Source organism: Cottoperca gobio, chromosome 17, assembly GCF_900634415.1.
Source record: "Cottoperca gobio chromosome 17, fCotGob3.1, whole genome shotgun sequence".
Taxonomy (NCBI): domain Eukaryota; kingdom Metazoa; phylum Chordata; class Actinopteri; order Perciformes; family Bovichtidae; genus Cottoperca; species Cottoperca gobio.
This window is the reverse complement of record NC_041371.1, coordinates 6862991-6881960: the sequence shown is the minus strand read 5'-3', so window position 1 is coordinate 6881960 and position 18970 is coordinate 6862991. Positions and strand designations below refer to the sequence as shown.

At 43.5% G+C, this 18970-nt stretch overlaps 1 protein-coding gene across 2 annotated transcripts in view; it reads right to left on the bottom strand.

Annotated features, from left to right (window-relative positions):
- skila (SKI-like proto-oncogene a) overlaps nucleotides 1-17545 on the bottom strand; it is a 32839-nt gene extending 15294 nt beyond the window's left edge. The window contains exons 1-2 of one of the 2 annotated variants that reach the window (XM_029453923.1): nucleotides 17349-17545; nucleotides 13715-14990 (exon numbers count right to left, since the gene is read on the bottom strand). In XM_029453923.1, the coding sequence (XP_029309783.1) occupies nucleotides 13715-14836 (1122 nt within the window). In that variant the 5' untranslated portion in view covers nucleotides 14837-14990; nucleotides 17349-17545. Of the gene's footprint in view, nucleotides 1-13714; nucleotides 14991-16448; nucleotides 16465-17348 lie in introns of those variants that run through there. The other variant, XM_029453924.1, reaches the window with a different exon arrangement.
- Nucleotides 17546-18970: the final 1425 nt, after the last annotated feature.

The following is an 18970-nucleotide window of genomic DNA, read 5'->3' as shown; positions in this document are numbered from 1 at the left end:
CAGAGAGTATTGAATTTCTGCTAAATAAATAAATAAATACAGAAAAATGTGCTCTTAACTTATCTAATGTCACAGTTTCACTAAACATTGATCTATGCCAAATGTCAAATTTAGCTTGATCTGATGTATAAAATAAAAGGTACATCTTTCTGTGGAGTGTAGTTGTGTAGGTTTTTTACTGGGGACCAGTGCTCTGGTGGTCCCACACAAACACACCCACACCCACACCCACACACACACACTCTCTAGAGGCCTTTATATGGAAGTCTTAATCCAATAAGCCATTTATCCATGGACTGGGAGCCGCACTTTGTTTCAGCAGCCAAATCAATAACAGCCCACAAGGGAACCAGGCAGCAAAGTGGGGCATTTAAAGGAATACACTTTATTTTTTGGTGGAGGCTCTCTAATTAACTCAGCACTGTGAAATGAGACAAATAAGTCTAAATGTTTAGTTCTTAACTAGTTATTTGCTGTCAATGCAAAAAATAAGTATAAATAAATATATATATATACACAAGTATATCTGGACATGCAATGACAGCAAGTTCCTTGATTACTTCAAGTCAAGAGCTAGCAATAATCTTTCATGTCTTCTGCTCAAAGTGTTTGGCCCTTCACTTACTGCTTAAAGGAAGAACATATATTGTATCTCTTACTGTATGTACTGAGAAGGTTACTCAACGTGTTTCGCTTTCGACTTGGGGAAGAGATAAATAAAGCAGTAATAAAACAAAGCTGGGCACATATGAGGACAAGTCTGTCTGACAGGTGGACGGTTAGACAAACAGGTGGCAGAGGAAAACAGGAAACCAAAAAAAAAAAGGACAGGCAGACTGCCAAGACAGATGAGGAGACAAACAGACACCATGTGACTGTCTGTCTGTGCCTCCCCCCCAGACACACACACACACACACCTGTTCCTACCTCTTTCCAAACACAAAGAGAAAGAACAGAGCCAGACAAGCACACTGATAAACATCAGCCAGACCAGTCATGCCGGAGTCACACACACACACACACACACACACACACACACACACACACACACACACACACACACACACACACACACACACGTTCCCGACTTGCTTTGGCTTCAGGCACATTTTTGCACCACATGGGCACTCTCTGTCTAGACAGTCATCACACGCACGTCAAACTCACAGCCTTCCCCCTCCCTGCAAATGTGTTGAGCCTCTTCCTCCACAGCCAGTCAGCCATTTTACAATCCTCCCACCACAGCCTTGATAGACCAGAGCCAAGGAGACCAAACGGACAAACAGTTAATCGGAGACTATTAAAAAATGGATTTACAGAAGTGATTGTGAGGAATCTCCCCATTATAAGTTCAGCACCTATTAGGGTTGTACAGAACACTTTTCAATAAAGCTATGAATGTCTGTCATTTCATGATGTCATTACTGATTCCTCGAAGTAAATCTTCAATTTGAATAAAGTAATTAATTGAATTAAATGGGTTGTATTATTATTCTTAAATCAACTTTCTTTAATGAATAGAACTCGTCAGTGTGTGCCTTCCTTTGTGTGTGGCAAGCGGGAGAGCAAACTGTTTTTTGATTGGACTGAAAATGTTGTTTTTGAGAGGTTAAACGCCAACAAATATAAATTGATGCAGAATATTTAGTTATCATTCTTTTTTCAATCAATTTTGACTTTTGGACTTGGAAATGTTTGGATCACACAAATCGGAAACAATCCAACACAGCCACCACTAAAATCTAACTCTACAAATAGTATAATACTAATAGCCTAATCTTTATCAATAGACATGTAAAAAAATAAATATATAAATATATATATAAATATATCTATGATCCTTCAAATAAAAAGCAGTCTCTTTCAGCTCTCTCGATCAATTTTTCTATTCATATCCCTCCCTCCCCCTCCTCTGTTTCTCAAGTTTCACTGTTAAATCCCAGGCGGCAGATTCCAGTCTATAGTCACAGCAGAACATGAGGAGGGTTGTAATAACGTTACCTTATGAATGGACAAATTGTCTGACTGGAATACACTAGGCAGACCAAGGTAACCCCCACGTCACACACACTGCATCGATGACAGTATATATTAAAGTGGTGCAAAACATGATTATTTATTGCTTTGCCATTTATCTTCTGGATAAATCAATGAATTGTGTTGTCTATGAAATGTCAGAAAATGGGAAAGAAATATGATGTCTCCAGGTTTGTTGAACAATTAATTGGAACTTTAGCGAAATCTCAATGTGGTCTAGTGAAATATTCAAATCGAAAGTATTGTGGTGCTGCAGAGATGTCCTGCCTTACAAATCCTATTCTAAAGACTTAAGAGAAAAATCTTTGTTTGGTACAGATCCTTCCAAAAAGCCCTACTCTTGATCAGACAGTCCAAAACCCAAAATATTTGTCTAAAGTTGTTCCAGCCAAGTTATTTTCACTCAGCTGTCTAAACTCATTTTAAAATGCTAATATGGCTACATACAACAGCATAATGGCATAATATTACTCGTAGAGACGATTACTGCTGATTGATTAGATGTTCGACAGAAAACTAATCCATGACAACGCTGATCATTAATTATTTAAGTCCTTTATCAAGTAGAAATACTTCATCATGACAATCATTTGGTTTCAAGACTGCAATTATAACGCATCATTTTGAACTCTGGAAATTTCAGAAGAAATTTGTGAAATTTGAGTAACGTTGCAATGACACAACATTACTCAAATGAATGTTGCAACTGTAAAACAGTGTAGACATTGCATCAGAGGAAAAAGGTACAACAAAATGATGTCACTCCAGTTCATCATCCTTAAGTACTGTAATTAATTGTCATGAACAGACGAAGCATCAGATCATTTCAGCCATAATCACGCAGCTTTATGAGAAAACAAATACAGTTCCGCCTTTTAAAAGACCCCCAGCAGCCGCAGTCAAGAAAAAACTAACCAGGTCATTTCACATTCAAACCAATGTTATGAGGGCATGATGGTTCTGACTCTTATAATACAAGCTACATCTATTCCGCACTCCCCCAATTCATGTCATTGGTTTGACATAAAAAATTACTGGCCTGTATCAAAGTGTGGCCACTGATGTTCATCTACATGCACACATATGCACAAGGAAGTGTGTCTGAGTCAGTGAAGGGCATTTAACAATCATCCATGCGCAAGAGAGCATACTAGCTGCATATACATGCGCCGCTTACTCTCTCTCTAGCACGGCAGCTCGGTGTGTGTGTGTGTGTGTGTGTGTGTGCTTCACTTCCCTTCCCCAGTGCCCCCCGGAGCGTTAATTACCAAAGCTGTTGGGGCTCACCTATGTGAGTCAACCAGGCCAGAAGACAGACACACACAAACAGATGCACATGCAAGAAAACAGACATCCCATCAAACAATTGCTCCATCAAACAGCAGTGCAGGAGGATGACGTAGTTTACTGCAAGCAGTAAACTGCCGTCCACAAGTACGCTCACAGACACAAGCAAGACACACTTCATTCTCCCAGGAGGACACCTCGACTGAGAATGAGGCCAGAGGGCTCTTGTCTTGTCTGTAGATGACTGTACTCTTCGTTTGAGCTTCATCTGGGCCAATGTGTGTGCTTTACCATCTCTAAAAACGAAAGAGAAAGTCTCTAGAGGAGCTTGCTGCCATGGGATGCTGTATGGAGGTGGGTTACTGGTTCAAATCCAGAATTAGTTGAGATAACCACACAATACAACCATCCATAACACAAATCGGCAGCATGGTTTTCTATAGAAGGGAACTCAACTTACTATTCGAATGGATGAAACAACTCAGAGTGCTTGGAGACAGAGGGGGGGTGAGAGAGCTGCACAGAGGACGAGCGTTGCTAAGCAGACTGAAAGCCGAGAGAGGCTGTCAGCAAGCCAGCAGTGCACTGATATCACTACAGAGAGAAAACACAAAATGGAGACACTGCCCATCCCTCTGTATTTGTAATAATTTACACAGCACTAAAATGCCTTAAAATAAATGATGACGCCTGCTTCAACAGCCATTCATGTACTTTATATCACCCAGAAACAATAACCTCATCATAAATTTGCCCTGATTGTAATTTTCAGACTAGTCTTACAGCAGACACTATAATTAGCTACTGTCTCTTGGTAAAAAAAAAAAAAAAAAGAAGGTGGAAATAAAAACTGTTAATTCTTGTGCTATATCTCTAAAAACAACTTACAGGCTTCACGGTTAGGTGTTTAAATGCAAGAGCTGGAGTTGGCCCCGACTAAAACCCTTCTTTACTGGCCCTATTACGCGGCCATATATTGATCGGTGGTTTGTTTACTTCTTCCTCAGCACAGGAGGCTGCTCTGCTGTAATGTGGTATGCTGCAGTAAATGTCAATGCTTGGTTGGTCGTCGGTCTGCACCGAGGCGGGGGGGTTAGGGTTTAGGGGTCGTTGGTGTAGAAAGAAAGGTGGAGGAGGGAGGGAAGGTGGAAGAAATAGAGATTGAGGGTAAGGGGGCTGGCTGACCCATGATATAGTCACAGCTCGACATAGAGAGAGCTCCACCTGGCCTACATGCCCCGCAGGGTAAAATCTATCACATACACATGGAAAGAGAGACAGTTAAAACCAAAAAGGCCCTAAGTCCTCCGACTGTTCTGCAGGAAGCTTCGGTCTCATCCATATTACATGCAGGAGCTTGTTTGAAGCCTCTACTGCTCGTCTCTGCAAGGGCAGCTTGGCTTTGCTGTCCAGGCCCCTCGGGCTCGCCTGTCTCTCCCACACACAAACACACACACACACAGCTACCGTAGTGCAAATTCTCTCTTTTCTCTTTCTGTCGCAAGCTCTGGTTTTCAAAACAAGTCTCTGAAGACCCTTCTTCTTCCTTTCACAATGTCTCTTGGACTACAAACTTGACTAGATACATTCACTTTTAATCTGACAAAATATTCATTAAAAATAATAACATTGGAAGCTCTTTTTGAAGTGTTTGAATTAAGTTTTAAATATCGTCCTATTTCACGACACCCTCAACCAAATAAGAAAAAAATAAGTAATTCCTGGAACAAAATCCTCAATTTGAATAAAGTGATTCATCGGATTAAATGCAAATCCACCAGCATTTGGCCGGAAGAGATTATTCACTTCCATCATGCCTAAACTGATATTAATGCACCAAAACATATGACAGGTGAACCCACAGTCCACACACACTTGGACACCAGACTTCCTTCATTAAAACAGTCACTGTCTGAGGCAGGCTTGACAACAGACCAAGAAAAGTGCAGATGATTTGGTAAATGTCATTACAGTTGAGTCAGAGCTCTAAGTGAACACACCTGGGCGTAGATCAAACAGACTGTGTGAGAGACCGGGACGGTGATAAATCTTTGTCCTGGCTCCACGGTGACGTTGATGAGTGGAGAACAGACCGCAGCACTGATGGAGCGCTGTGACTCACACTACAGGATGGGGTTGGCGTGGTGACGGGAGGAAGTTGCTGCTGATGGTGGTTGTGTGTTTGTGTGTGTGTGTGTGTGTGTCTGGCTGAGTTTCTGCCGGTGTTTGACCCTTTGACTTCCTCTAATTGTGGACTGTGTCATCAGCACAGCATCCCGTGTTACTGTGTGTACTTGTGTGTCATCTCTCTTATAAGAGATGTCATCATATGGACACGTCAGGGTCAAGTCACAGTCTGGATATCTGTCATTCAACTCTGATGACAAAAAATGAAAAGTTTCAGTTTTGGATTCAAAACAGTAACTTTCATTCTTTGTTTCTTCTCCTTAGTGCTTTACAGAATAGAAAATAAGGCTGCATCCTTGTCTGCCAGAGCCACTGCCAAACAACCGTGCCAAAATTTACCATCATTTGGCTTGAGGCAAGATTTGTTCTCTCAACATGAGTCAGTCTTCTGAAGATCTACTGTACATATGGTCTCATCTGGGATCAGGATGTGTCTCAGCCGGTAGATTTTGATAGTGATGACAAAGAAAATGTTTGGCATAGCAAAGTGCACTTGTCATAGGAACTAGTTAAAATGTAGCCAGACTGTAAACCACAAGGCAATGCTTCACTCTTCAAAGGATAAAAGTCAAGGGCAATCAGGCTCCATGCGGGTCAAGTCGCCCCAGCAGCAAGGCTGTTTTAATACGGGCTACAGTGAAGCCAGAAAAAAGCTGGACACGCAAATAGCGAGAATCAGTGCCACATGCTCGACAGGAGTCACGCAAGCGCACACGCCAATCTTTTGCTTAGGGACAATTGAGAAGGACTAGTAGCTTGCATGCAAGGATGCTGAAGTGCACTCACCAGTCTCAACATTCAACCCTTAATTAGACTTCCATGGCTCGAGTATACTCAAATAGAAATATACAATATACATTAGCAGTCAAGTAATTAATTGCATCTTGAGGTCAACAACCTCAAGGATTGTCTACGGTTGGGGCGGTTGGGGATCCAGAGGGAAACAGTCCTCTATTTACAGGATCTAGATGAGCTGGTATGGATCCCCAAGGGGCATGAGGCAAAGAAGACTGTATGTGAAGAAATATCAGGGAGACAGATTATTCCCATGAGCTGCGTCGCTGCAGGTGGGAATAGCGGTGAGATAAACACATCGGCATTTGTCACAGTAACGGCAGAAAGAGATTGAAGACTGGGCAAACCACAAAATGCCACTTGTTTCACCTTCACTAAAGCAGTCTGTTTCCCAGTTGCAAACTTTACAGCCTTGCCCTGAGCAACATCAGTCAGGCCCCTAGTGAGATAAGGATTTACAGGGTATAAAGGCTGCCAGCAGTGGAAGGGAAAGAAACAGTTGGAGGGCGTTTGATGTTAGTGGAGCAAAGGTGAAGCTGCAAAATAAAGGACTTGCAGGGCAAGTAATCACCTATCCAGGCTTGGCAAGCTTACTTCTCACAGTGGTTTGCTGGGCTATCTGCTTTCATCTGGTGTGTAGGCTGAAGGTCAAAAGTAGTATGGGCCACAGCAGCACTTAACTTGGCTGCCATTGTTGTGTGCAATTAAGCATGTGGGGGTCGTTTGACCAAAAAACATATATGAGGAAAATATGTAATATATTATAACGTTGTTAAATATCGCGATAATGGTATTACTTGCAATAAAAACTCAGTTTTGCCTTTCTGCTGCTTTTAGTATACTGCTTAAATAAAACAAATTGCTTGGAAATTAAAGGAAATTATTTCCAACATTCTTTTATTGAAAGAGTTGAACATTAAAGTGAACACAAAAGGTTACGTTTACATTTCAAAGTCCAAAATTCTACTGATAAGCTCTTTCAACTAACTTCAAAAAAGTGAAATATGCAGTCTTTCTCGATGTGTTTATCGCAAAAGTTGACATCTTGATGACAATAAAAAAAAACAATATAAAGTGCAGCCCTAACACCTTTACAAGCAGAATCCCTTCCATGTAGAAAGGACAGGCCATTATAAAACACAAAGATAAATTACTAGCAAAGTGGAGAGATAGGGATTACTTTAAATCATACAGGCCGACTAGTTTCCCCGGATTTCTCTGCGTTTACCACATGCATATTTGATCAGTGTAGTGGTTGGGCCTAATGTGTTGTGGATGTGCCGGGTGGCAGCCCAGCGGGACTTGTGACACGCCTTTGAGATCAAGTGTTTACCTCCCTGTCTGGGAGAGGGGGTGTGGGAGAAAATACGAGAGAGGTAGTCTAAGTGCCTATATGGTGTGTGTGTGTGTGTGTGTGTGTGTGTGTGTGTGTGTGTGTGTGTGTGTGTGTGTGTGTGTGTGTGTGTGTATGGTGCTCCTATGGTAAGCTCCGTCTCTGGTGTCTCTCCATTTATATCTTCATTAATCACCGTTCCCACCGGGAAGGCGGCACAGAAGAGCCTTTCAAATGCAAACGCACTCTCTGTTGCACACAACAAGCACAGGCAGGCAGTCTCCCACAACCCTTTTACAGTATACCTCCCTTGCCTCAGACTCCCTGCCCCCAACACACACACACACACACAACCTGCTTGTCTGACTGTCTCCCAGGGAGACCAGACAGTGGCCAGTTAATCTTCTCATCAACACATCGATTAATTAATACCAAGACTCCTCATTATTCCGGTCTCATGCAAAACAACCCAGGCAAGCTAGTCGGACGTGTTGCGATCCAAGCCCCTTTCTCTTCTTACAGTCCGTTTGAACTCGTAGCCCATTATAGTCCCCTCTCTTTCACTTGTTCTCACCCTCATTTTCCTTTGAGGCAACAAACTGGTCTGACGCCCTGAGGGGGGAGAGTCAAAGCACAGTGAACATTCAAACAGGCTGTCAGTCCAGGACTCTTTTAAAGCCCTCAGGACATTTGGCTGGGAGGAGCTTAGCCAGTTTATTTAGTCTATGAAACTGTTGGCAGACGTGGCAGAGGCTCCACTGTATCTGGACTGACCTATCTCTACTGCCTGCTGCTGTGGCTCGCTCACATCAGTCCTACAACATCGCATTATCTTCTTCTGGTGGTGAGGTGGGAAATGAGTCCAAGCCGAGGAAACATAACGAGCTGCAGCTGAGGTGGGAAATTACCACCAGCCAACTAATGGTAAATGTTTGAATGTGGGGTTGTCGTGCGCAGGATAAGCTGTAAGTTGGTGCACAACAAATCCAAGTGGTGAATTGAAACTGTGGCCAAGGCCTGTGACCATTTTTTAAACTTGATTAGATTCTTATCTATTTAAGAAAAAGCCTGAGAAGTAATGACTTTGGCGTTCCTCCAGTGAGCTGCAATGCTGTTATGGAGCTGTGATACTGGCACTGACCTGATGGTGACATACCAGAGGCCCCTCGCCCCAGCTCAGCCCCTCCTACCTTGCGGGGCCCCATTTAGCCCTTTACAACAGGCAGCAAACACTGGCCAAGGCACAGCCTGTTGTGCACAGGGAACATGGACAGCCTCCCACACCAAACTACATACAGGCGTGACAGACTAGGTTACTCTGGGCCGGCGTTCAAAGAAGCTGCAGTGTATTCAGTATAAGTGGATAATTGTTCTTTGGAAAATGCACAAACAGACATAGAAATATGTGTATGGGTGTCTTGTGGTGGGATGGGGGGGCAAAGGAGAGCATGTTAGCTTGGGAAATGCGAGCTAGCCGGCATCCGATTGGCCAACCAGGAGGGCTGATCCAGGCTAGATTTGTGGTTCAGCTTAGGTCTTGGAGAGGTTAATTTTCAACTCGGGGAAAGAAGAGCTGGGGCCCAAGCTCCCTGTAACAACCTCATGGCTGTGGACACGGCCTGTTTCATGGAAGACAACCACCGTGTTAGGGCTGTGCTCAACTAAAGAAATACTTAGTCGACTAACACTCAGAAATTTAGGTGCTTTCATCAACAGCTCTGTAAAACTGAGTTACTCCACAAAACGTCATTTTAACAGCACTTCAAATTGTGTGTTTACCACAGATGTGCTGATAGGTTTCTTGGAAATAAGTCATTCAGCATGAAAAAATGCATTACAAAACTATCAACTAATCAAACTTATCAAAAATAAATTTTAGTCGATTAAGACTAAAATGACCAATCGATTAAGAGGGGGCAGCCCTACGAAGTGTAGAGCAATTTGAGTACTACTTCACCCAAGGATGGTGTGTTTTCTGACCACAGATACCCTTTATGTGTCTGTGTGACGTTATTTCTGTCTGGCAGCCTGGCTGAGTTGCAAAATATTAAGGCAGGCGACAGCAAAAGCAGAGGTGAGGTTAACTCGGGGAAACTGATGCACATGTCTGAACACAGACAGAAACTTATGCAACACCAGCTGCTAGCCCTGTAACTGAGTCTCTTCATTTCACTCTTCTTCCGTTTCCTCTTGCTTCCCTATTTGTCCATTGCCTCCGCTTTTCAGTGTCCATGTCACCCAACAGTTCGCCACATCCATCAAAGTCGGAGACCTGCTCAATAGCCACTGGCTTTCCTCTCATACGCCTTGCAGACGCACCCAAGTGGTCTTATTGCTGATGTAACGATCGACTTATCGGGTCATTTGGCTGCTTATTTTGTAACTGTCCGCTGATTGGGGCCCAGGGGTATTTACAGACACATGTGGGCAACAGCACAAGGGTTAGGAGAAAAGTAAAAAGCTCACTGAAGGCCATAAGTCAAGATGGGTGATGACATGAGCCCAAGAGAAGAAGGCAGATGGAAGATTGACGTCATTCTAGAGGGGGAGGTAGAGGAAGAGATAGCGAAGGCAGCACAGTGAGCGATTAGCATGCCCGCCAAAATCTAATTAGATACAGCCAAAGAGAATGACTGACAAGCAGACAGACAGACACAGCAGACAGCCCAGGAGACAGCCAGAGAGTGCAGCTGCACTGGTCTGCGGTAATGAAGTCACTGGTTTCCAAATAGCAAATAGAGGAAGCCAGAGAGATGCAGCTGTCTGCCGTCTGTGCCGCAGCCACTGTGTCAGCCCAGCCAACGAGACAGACAGAGGAAGGCTGTTCTCTCCGTCTGACTCTTCTGACTCTGGGCCAGCACAACGCCACAAACAAGGCAAATAAGCAACACACAGCTATGTTCACTATGTTCCTCTCCTCTGGGGTTATGCTCACTAGGGTGGGGGAAATATGTCATAATGTTTTCTTATTTCAAAACATCATATTTTTTAAATTTAGACAAACTAAGAAAGGTTCATGATTCTGGTAAATCAAACCCATTACACCACACTAACAGAAAGACTGTAAAAACGACCTTTGTGTTTGTTAGTATATTAAAATATAACTTAAGCCAATATCGAGTACTACTGGGGATTTTGTCATTCAGGTGTTTTGAAGTACATTGTTTGTTCGCCTGATGACATGCCATGTAAAACCATGCAGCCATAATAAACAAAATGCTAAATGCTTTATTGCTAAATAAAATTTAAAAAAATCACGGCAATAAAAATGACGACACTTGATGCTGTCTCAGTGGAAAGCACATTCATCCATCACATCCCCTAAGTCAAAATTAACTCATTGTCTGTCAGATACTAAAGTAACTCTTGAGATAAGGCTTCATCTTGTTGCTGTCTGTTGGTGGCGTCTGTCTAGCAAACTCTATTTACACAGCAGGGATCAGTAGACAGGGTAGCAGTACCTCGAGGCACAAAGCTCTGTTTATAGAGAGCAAGTCCTGGAGTTTTTAACTGCACCTTCTCAAACCAAACACTCCTAACAGGATATTGAACCAGTAGCCATTGAAGGATGTGGGAAAAAAAAAAACTTCCAGAAGGCTGTCTTTTCCCTTTTAGAGATCCCGGAGCTCTCCGGTTAAAACTATGAACAGTTTGTAAATGTGCACATTGACACTGTGTGTAAATAAGGGCCATTGGGAAAAGGGTCTGCAGTCGGGGTTAGACCAACACACCGAAGACAGCCATCTGTCCAAAAGGCATGTGTGACTATATGCTGCCTGGCTGGACCTCCACTAACATCCACTGGGATGTGGAAAGTATGAGTCACACAACCAGTGCAGCGGAGGCGGCTGGACACAGAGAGTCTGGAGGATGTTCAGGGTGAAAGACATGTCCGTCTACACCACTTCCTGTTCAGTCAAACACACACTTTCATTACACGAATACACACACATAAACAGAGAGTGGACTTGTCCTGGCTGAGTGAAGCAGGACAGTGCCAGGTCACCTTGTTCTCTGCCCAATGACCTTTTGCACACCAGTAAATCTGCTTCATTTGTGGGGGTGGAGTGGCATCCTCTTTTGATGCCATTATCACTTGCTTCCTGTAGACTAACAGGCAACTGTCTTTCCAGGAATTTGGCCATTAGTGACTGCTCTGACTACACAAACGTAGCTGAAGTTTCACTTTTAATTTGACAACACCATTTCTGATCGAGCCTCACAAATAACAAACAAGATCAAATCTAAGTACCTACCGGCCAGCAATAGCAGCAAGATAAAAAAAAAAGTAACAACAATGAAAAGGAAAATAAATTGACTGAGAAATCACCCCTGAAAGAGAAGACAGCACCTGAAACTGTGGTGAGACAGAGGCTCCAGAGAGACTGGAAAAGTGTGAGACAGCGAGACGAAGATGCGTCATACCAACCTCCAGTTCGCAGCTCATTACACACACCGAGGTTGGCAATGTCTCACACATAAACACACACACCAAAGATTGTAGGACTCATCATCCACCTAGAGCATAGGTTTTTGTACATGCATGTTGTGTCTGTGGTCTGTGTACGTTGCCGCTTTGTGTGTTTCCTCTTTGGTATTAAAACGTCTCCGCCTTTGAGAAAGAATGTCTTCGTCTTCCAAGATGCATACCTTAAACCAAGGCGGAGGAAGAGGAGGAGGACAATTGGGAAGAGGCGAGACAGGAATGCGGTCAGGACGCTAGACGAGACAGCAGACGTGGTATTTCCGGCACATTCAGACACCAAGTTAACCAGACGCAGACAAAAGTAACGCATCTCTCTATCTTCGGTACACAACAAATACAAAATGTGTTCCAGAAATGTACATACTCACTCTGCAATCTCACTACTCCACACTTAACATTAAGCTGCCTGCTGAACTTCTATCACCGATAAATCTTGCCTGCAAGGTTTGTATTAGAGCCCAGTTCTGATCAAAATGTGTGTTTAAAACTGACTTAAAATAAATCTGAACTGGTGGATTTTGGTGTGAACAAACCATGTCAAACAGACAAAAACACAACTCCACCTTTACCCACAAAACAATAGAAAAAGGGCAGTCCACTGTAGTCAGAGGGAGGTCATGAGACATAAACCAGTCAATGGCAGGGAAACAATCTAGAGCTTTTCCCCCCACTGAATGCTGACTTTTCAATAGGCTTGCTGCCCTTGTGGCTTAGATACTGCATTGACATTTATTTATTTTTACACAGCGAAAATAAAAAGAATCGTCATAATCTCTCATTGGCCAAAATAATTTGGAAGACTCCTCAGCATTCTGGGTTTCAGTGATAATAATTACTGGAAATGCAATGAAGCCATTTGACTTTTAGGTTTGCCTGGAGGTAAAATAGGTCACTAATGACGTCTAAGCTTCAGTCCTGGAGCTGTGGCTAGACATGTTTGTATCTCAAGAAGTACCTGTATGTTGTCCAAGTTACTGAGCAACTTGTAACTTGTGATTTATGAAACAATTACAAAAACAAAGCCATATACGGTCTAACAAGCCAAAAATGTATTTGTTTGCACTAGATTTCCTTTGCATTTTCTCTCATTGTGTAGGAGTGTGCTAAAAGACTCATTTAATTTACCCTGGGCAAACAAGAAAAAAAAATGTATTTGACAGTTAGATAAAAGGGGCCAACAATTAACTGCTGACATATAGTTTTTATATGGGAGTAAAAGAGGCTCTTCCTGAGTCTTCTATTTTGGCCTTTTGTTCAGTGACATTCCCAGTGACCTCCAGGTGACCTGAGGGGACAAATGATGCACTTCCATTTCAGCTGTGGCCAGCTGGTCTAAACTGTCTGATCAGACCTGGCCAGGCAGATGTCACCACCTGTTCCAGGCCTCTTAAACACATACTAGGTCAACACAGGTTTAAGAAAACACCAGCTGTAAGGTAGTCTTATCAAACCTGCTGAATACACAGACTATGGGACACCATAGGACACCCAACATAATTAAACAGTTTTAATTTGCTTCCTTACCAAAATTATGATGAATTACATTTTAATGCAAACAAACAAAGGTATCATTCAGAAGTGCACTTACTTTGTCTGGCGACCTCTTGAGCTGGTAGTGGAACTTCTCTTTGACCTCATCCAGGAGCTGCTTGAGCTTTGGCTCTTCAGGCATGTCTTGGTACTTTCTGGCAAGCTGCAGGTAGCAGGGCCACTTGGCTGAGTCAAAGCCCCAGTGGCAGGTCCTCTTATCGGGTGACTTGTGTGAATGCATGACAAACTTCTGTGGTGAAAAGAGCAACTGGCACTCAACGCACTGGATGCAGTGCGCTTCCGGCTGGGTGTAGAATTGGGGCACAAAGAGGCCCTGGCACTTCCCCAAACACTGGTGCTCCACCTGGAAACTGGCTTCGCTCTCCTTCAGCAAGCCCTGGGTCGACAGCTTACCACTGGGGTCGGCAGGCAAGGCCGCCCCAGGACGCAGCAGAGCGTTGCACAACCGTTGTGCATCCGTCAGTGTAATCAGGCCACAGGAAGGTGCGTTGAACGGCAGAATGCCCAGCACCTTGAGGATGTGCAGCTGCTCAGCGTCGCAACGTGAGCAGTAGACGTAGAGCTCGTCGCACACAGTGTTGATCTGCTGCAACGAGAAGTCGCGGAGCACGGAGTTGAGCACCTGGGGCAGGCAAAGACGCTTCTCTCCCCCAACAACGAAACAGGAGATAGACTCTCCTTCCAGCAGCGAGTGGGTGAGTTCAGTGGAGCTGTCACAGGGAACCAGCAGAGGGCCCCCTCCCAGAACAGGAGGGGAGGGCAGGGGGGGCATGCCGGTCGGGGAATGCTCGTGGCCGGTGCGGGCTGAGAAGGCAGCTGGGCCCCCGAGGGAGCTTTGGCTGCTGAGGGTGAACTGGGCCAGTGTGTGTTTGAGCCCAGGGCTCAGGTCCAGGGCTTTAGCAGAGCCCACCATGTGCAGTTCAGCTCGGCCCTCCACGTCCATGTCGGAGTCGTGGCACAGATCCTCAATCTGCTCCTTCTTCACCTTGGGAGTTTTGGGGAAGGAATCCAAGCAGCGACGCTTCAAATTGATCTCCGCCATCATTCTCTTCTTGATGGGCGCGTCTTCCAGTCGTTCTCTGTACAGCCGTTTCATATTGCCCTTGAATGAGGTCAAGTCTTTGAAAGGGGTTTTCAAACTGGTCTGGGTGCTGGCCATGTCTAAGCACTGGGTTATTGTTGTTTCTGTCTGCTGACTGAGTTCTTGTATTCCTCCTTTCTTTCTTCTTAAGTATTTTCAAATGACACAAATCTTCTGGTAGTTAGACACATGCATGATGATGACGGAAGTTTTCTATGTTCTGATCCGCTTCCTGAGTATAAAAAAAAGCAGGAATTCAGAAAACTGAACAAGCAGAAAAAAGATCATTAAGTCACTATCTAAACTATAGCTAATCAATTAATTTCCTGTAGATGAATAAACAAACTGGAAATGATCTCATTAAAAAATGTTGTGGAGCATGAAATAATCCATAAAGAGTTTAAATGCTTTATGACCACTGTACCGGCTGGGGGCTGAAGAGGTCAATGGCTGTCCACTAAACCAAATGGCCATTACCATACTTCACACACACACGAGGCTTTATCAGCCCTTGTAATTGAACCCCAGGGGAAATTTGCACCTAGTTTTTCACCAAAGGTTTTGAAACAAACTTTCCAGCACAAAGTGAGATTTTTAACAAGCAAACCAGTTGACCAGACATGACAACCCAAGTGAAATTCCCCACCTCCATTCCCTCTCCCATTACATTGTTAATGTAAAGCTAATACAATGGTCAAAAACATTTCACTTAGCAAATGAAAGTCCCCTTCCCAACCATATTGTGCCTTCCCCTAGGTCTGCTTACCCCATGCTGACCCCATCAACTCCATGAAAAACAATTGATAAAAGCGTTAACAGCAGTCGTCCCCTTCTCTCAGGCATGTCCCAGCGTGACATACAGCAGTATGGATAGCGGTGTTTCCCCCTTTTTACTCTTAAGCTTTACTGCGGAATTACTAAATCGACCGTAATAAGGTAAACAACACTTAACTGGTATTCCCAATTTAAAACGCAATCTAGATGATAATGGGAACTGCTGCAATATGACACCAAGAGACGGCAGATCAGCAACTGCACGTCAGTTTGAAAACGCAACATTTAAAAACTCAAATTAAACATTTTTAGCTTTTATTTTTTCGTGAAATGCATTAGATTTTTCTTTTAATCTACATTAAATGGGCATTTCGATTTACCAAAAAAGACAAACACGTACATTCGTTTAATTGACCACTGTGCATGGATTTGCATGCTTTTGCAAATGTCAGCATCCCATCGTTTTTTCCACCGACTGAAATGATGCGGCGATGCAAACCTCGAGCTCAATTCCGAAGCAGGTTGATGCTTGTGGGCGTTTTTAACGGCAAATATCACTGTGGGCCGAATGAGGAAAAACCCCTGCAAAATCAGATGACGGATCAATACATCTGTGTCTGCAGGGGGGGGCAGCAGCTTCTACTCCACCTTGCTCGGGACTCCGGTTAGGCTGTAAAAACCTCCAACCTGGTCGGTATATTTCTGTCAGAAATCACACTCGCATAGCAACGCGGTGGTGTTTCTCAAACAACCTTACAATGATAACAGGAATATTTCTTAATGTCACCTCCACTCTGGTACCCTTTTTTTTTTTTTTTGCTGCTGCTGCTGCTGCTGCAAGGACACCGCGTATAATAATGCTCCTGCTCCATCCCCAGATATCCCCCTCCTCCTCTCTCAAGTCTGCAAACTGTACCTCTCCTCCTCTGCTGGCTCGCCACGACGGCACTGGTATGCAGACAGCGCTGATAATGACATTCACTGTCTACGCTACAGTCTAGGCTGGGAGGGAAGGCACCGCAGTCCAGCCTTACGCACACACCGACTCGGGAGAGGGCACGGTGGGGTTCACAACCGCAGCTTTCCCGTGTGTTAAAAAAAACACAGCCGTTTACACCCAACGGTCAAACACATTAAATATTACGTATTTGTATATCACATTAATTTAAAACCACAAATAAATATATGTCTTGACCCTGTCTAAAAAGTGAAAGTGTGAAAATTATGAGCATTGATCTGGAAATCAATTGAGAAATCTTTAATCTTTAAACTTCAATACTAAGGTTAATTGCGCTAACGTTAGCTAGCTTAGCCCCCCCCCCCCAGCTTACCCTGACTATAAAGCACTCTAACCAGCATAGAGGGGTATGAAGCGGGCTGAAGCGGGCTAACACGGCTCTCAAGAGCACAGACAGGCTAACTTACACCGGGTCACCCCAGCAGCAGTGAGAGAGATCATAAAACAGACGGTTCACCCGGCACACACACACAGTGATAACAGCAGTGACCGTCGCGACAGAGAAAGATAACCCACTATAATATTACGGCAGGTTAGCCCGTTATAGTAAGCGATAACGCGGGTTAACTGAGAGGACAGAAAGCGCTAACATTACAGGCAGGCTAACCCCGAGATAGTGAGCGATACAGCAGGCTAACTGAACCTTAGCTCCCCCCGCTCCGCTCCGTCGGCTGAACACAGGAATTCAAACTCGACCGTTAGACGTTGGGGTCGGCTATCAACGGCTGAATACTGTTTTAAAAACACAATTTAAAAGCTCCACATTTATATTTTTGATTAAATCGAGTAAACACTAACCCTGAAAACGCTGCGTGTGTCGGTCGTCCTCTCTCGAGCGGGGTCTTCTCAGTACTGGAAAAGCCTGGCGGACCGTCAACAAGATGCAGCTAGAGGCTCCACTACAGCCCCGCAACGTCACACTGCACACGGGCTGAGAGGCGGAGACGTCACCCGACTGACGGAAACTATGCGGGGGTGTCTCTCGTCTGTCTGCATGTCTGTCTGTCTGTCTGTCTGTCTACTGCACAGCCTGGGAGATTTTTAAGTAGTTAAAGCTGTGAGCAGAGAGAGGTAGAGATATACGCCATCAGCAGGCAGCCAATAGTTGCTATAACTGGGGGGAAATATTAGGAAGTAGAACATATTTATATGCTACTGTCTCCTCAGATGTGTTTGGTCTTCCTTATGAGAAAGCATGCATATAACAATCCTTTAAGTTATTATATATAATTGATTTTAAGTGGGATTTATGTGGATTAGAAAAAAGAGAGTATTTCCCATCTGTTTTTTCCACTGTATATATAAAGAATGTTCTGTGACTATGATTTTGAAATAAATATGTTTGCTATATTTAAGCCAACATAAGAAAATAACATACAACTGTTTCTTTTTAGAAAATTCTATATTCATAAGAAATAATAGTGAGGAACCAAGACAACTTTCCTGCACTATATTAATGCATTTACACTATATAGAACCGTCGTATTTAATGTTGAAAACAAATGTGTTTATTAAGAACTTTAAGTTATTAAACAATTATAATGTGATGCATATAACACAAACTGGCATTACAAAATGTCTCCTTTTTTTGTTTTGTTTTCTATCATCTATGTATTTGTTCATACCTTTAAAAGTATTCCAGGATTGGATAGGATTTCTTTTTTAAAGCTTACTTTAAGGAGGGCATTTGTGTGTGTTTCTACATTTTCAGAATGTTTTTCCCATAGTATGTCTTTGATTTTGAGGTATTATCTCTTGTAAAATCTATTCTTTTAGAGATTCATCTTCATTTTTCCTTTAGCTTGAATTGTGCTGTAGGTCAGTTTTATTGACATGTCCTTTGCTTGCATGTACCGACATAACAGAAAGCTTCGTCTCTCTCTTGTTGGCTTTCTATCAAGTTGGTGAAAATGAAAGGGTAAGAGAGGGCAAACTCACTCTGGGCAAAAGGGTTGCTTCTTCTCCCTCACCTCCCCCACACACCCATCACTCTTTTTATGAACCTATCCTCGGCAAAAGGTCAAGAGGTCATTCGGCAGTCTATTGTGCCTTTAGCAATGATGGGAGTTAATGAAATCTGAGCATGAGAGGAGGTAAAGGAATGAGATTTTATGAATTATAGCTCATTTCATTTGAAGGAGGTTGAATTCCCACTTGTGAGTTTACGCACTATCATCGATATTCCTCTTCTTGACTGCAATCTTTAAACGTTATCATGCTCTGTCTACATAAACTGGGGAGTTTTTTTCAGCTGGCTGGCTGACTGACCCACAGTCTGATGTCACACGTCTATGAGAGCAGAGTGGCTTGATAAAGCTTTGATAAACAACACCGTCGGCCGTTTCGCCGCAGCCTCTCTCTGGCTCTCTGACAGCAAGGTCAGCAGTTGTATTATGACAGCAGATGTGCGTACACCCTGT